We start from the raw sequence: 2,151 nt of genomic DNA, 5'->3' as shown, positions 1-2,151 counted from the left end.
CAATGCGAACTAGTCACCCTACTGTAGACAGTTGGACAGTCGCTTTCGAGCTACCTAGAGGCTAACATGAGACCTCTCGCTGGCCAAGTACGACGAGTCGACAAACCGCGAAATCCGCATTACGAGGAGGACGTGGTCTACGTTTTCAAGCCTTGCAAATGGATCCTGAAATCAATTGGCCTTTGGCCGGACTTTTTGGAGGACACCAACAAACTTCTGCAGAAATTTGCGATCGGACTCTGGAATGTGATTCTGCTGTTCGCGATAGTACCGTTCACGTTGTATCTCGCAGTGGAAGAGAAGAACATGATGATCATAATCAGCCTGATAGGCCTAGAAACTTTCTGTTGGCTGTCTGTGTTCAAGTATTGGTCTCTCATCGCGTGCAAGCCCATTCTCAAGCACTGCATTGAGAGTATGCAAGACGACTGGAAAAAGGTCAGCCTCGCTTTCACTAATTAAATAATTTAGATTTTGTAAACATTTCTGTGGTTGTTCGTCTGCATTTAATGTATTAACGAAAGCGTCAGAGGAGTGTCACTATAGTTTATTAAGGAACATTGTGACAGGTGGAATTATCAGAAGACCGCGACTTGATGCTGAAGTACGGCAACGTCGGACGAAACCTAACGATACTATGCCTGGTGTTGATGTACTCGAGCGGTTTCATGTACCAAACGATGGCGCAGTACGCGATAGGAACCTACGTCGACGAAAACAATCGCACGATCAAACCGCTGATTTATCCCACCTATAGCGGTCTCTTCGATCCTCAAATGAGCCCTTTTTATGAATTGGTGTACGTTGTGCACTCTTTATGCGGTTACGTGCTTTATTCCATAACAGTCAGTGCTTGCGCGTTGGCCGCGCTATTTGCCACCCATGTCTGCGGCCAAATTGATATAATGATATTGAAGCTGCAGAACTTGGCCAAAGAGAAAAGAAATAAGAACCTGCGTCCACGATTGGCGAAGATCGTCAAACACCATATAAGAACGCTAAAGTACGATCCTTCATTCAGGAAATGCAGTTTTTTTTTAAATATATTTTCATATATTTAAAATATATTTTCATAAATTTTAAATATATTTTCATAAATTTTAAATATATTTTCATATATTTAAAATATATTTTATATAACCCTTTGTTTCAGATTTTCGGCAACGGCAGAGACGAGTCTGCAACAAGCGTGTTTCTTGGAATTCCTGGGCTCTGCTTTTCTAATATGTATGGTCGAATATTATGCTATAGCGGTGCGTCGAATATCAGGTCCTTCGACCACGGGGGCTGTATTCTTTATGCCTCGAACGACAGTCGCTGGCGAAAAGACAAGCTTTGTGTAAGGGGTTACTTTGAAATCGTCGATAATTACTTCGCGGAGTACGAGTGCGTCGATACCATATATTCGCTGAAACTGTGAAATCGTCGATAGATATAGTCATCGGGACTTATTCTGTGTTTGGTCAGCGTTGTGTAACGTTATGTTAAGTACATTTATGTTAATTATGCTAGATTTGATTATGCTAAGTCGCTTATATTAGATTCCGTTGGATTAGATTAGTTTAGGTTAGATTAGTATAGGTTAGGTTTAGTTAGAGGTCGTTTAGAGGTCATTGAGAGGTTATTTAAATGTAGGTTTATTTAGATTATATTAAATTAAGTTCGATTAGGTTCGATTCGGTAGGATTAGCTCGACTTCACTCTGTTGAGTTAGGTTCGGTTATTTAAAAAAAAGAAGGTTATGTTAATATAGTTTAGATTAGACTAGGTTATGTCGGCACAATGATAATTAATTAAAAAATTCGTCGATGCTTTCATACTACCTACGAATGCATTTACCAATGAAAATTAATAACAGCCATCTCGTATACATAAAAAAATATTCAATGAAGCGATTATCGATGATTTCGAGCTAACCCTTGCAAAAAAATCGGTTTTTCTAAATTCTGTGTATTATAATAATTAAAAATGAATTAATCGTTCATCAGACAGGAATAGCTTAATTAATTTAAAAAATCACTCAGCAAGGAAAATATCTGATTTAGGTCGCGACTTATTGTTTCTCGTAAAAATTTAGAATATTTTAAATATTGTTGAAACATGAAATTACAGTCACGGAAAGTACTGTTTCGGTTGTCTTTCGAGGTATAC

General features: G+C 38.4%; 1 protein-coding gene across 1 annotated transcript; it reads left to right on the top strand.

Moving 5' to 3' along the window:
• Positions 1 to 17: 17 nt before the first annotated feature.
• LOC144477798 (uncharacterized) lies at positions 18 to 2,145 on the top strand. Its single transcript, XM_078195538.1, has 3 exons — positions 18 to 438; positions 570 to 1,003; positions 1,154 to 2,145. Exons 1-3 carry the CDS (start codon positions 67 to 69, stop codon positions 1,341 to 1,343), a joined length of 996 nt encoding a protein of 331 aa, XP_078051664.1. The 5' UTR covers positions 18 to 66; the 3' UTR covers positions 1,344 to 2,145.
• Positions 2,146 to 2,151: the final 6 nt, after the last annotated feature.

Source organism: Augochlora pura, unplaced genomic scaffold (genome assembly GCF_028453695.1).
Source record: "Augochlora pura isolate Apur16 unplaced genomic scaffold, APUR_v2.2.1 APUR_unplaced_3872, whole genome shotgun sequence".
Classification (NCBI taxonomy): domain Eukaryota; kingdom Metazoa; phylum Arthropoda; class Insecta; order Hymenoptera; family Halictidae; genus Augochlora; species Augochlora pura.
Note: the sequence above shows the minus strand (reverse complement) of the source record. Positions and strands in the feature narration are given on the sequence as shown.

Excerpts from the sequence above, each read along its gene's own strand:
- LOC144477798 (XM_078195538.1), top strand. The coding sequence starts at position 67 with ATGAGACCTCTCGCTGGCCAAGTACGACGAGTCGACAAACCGCGAAAT. Across the intron at positions 439-569 it reads TGCAAGACGACTGGAAAAAG|GTGGAATTATCAGAAGACCG; the intron begins GTCAGCCTCGCT and ends ACATTGTGACAG. Across the intron at positions 1,004-1,153 it reads CACCATATAAGAACGCTAAA|ATTTTCGGCAACGGCAGAGA; the intron begins GTACGATCCTTC and ends CCTTTGTTTCAG.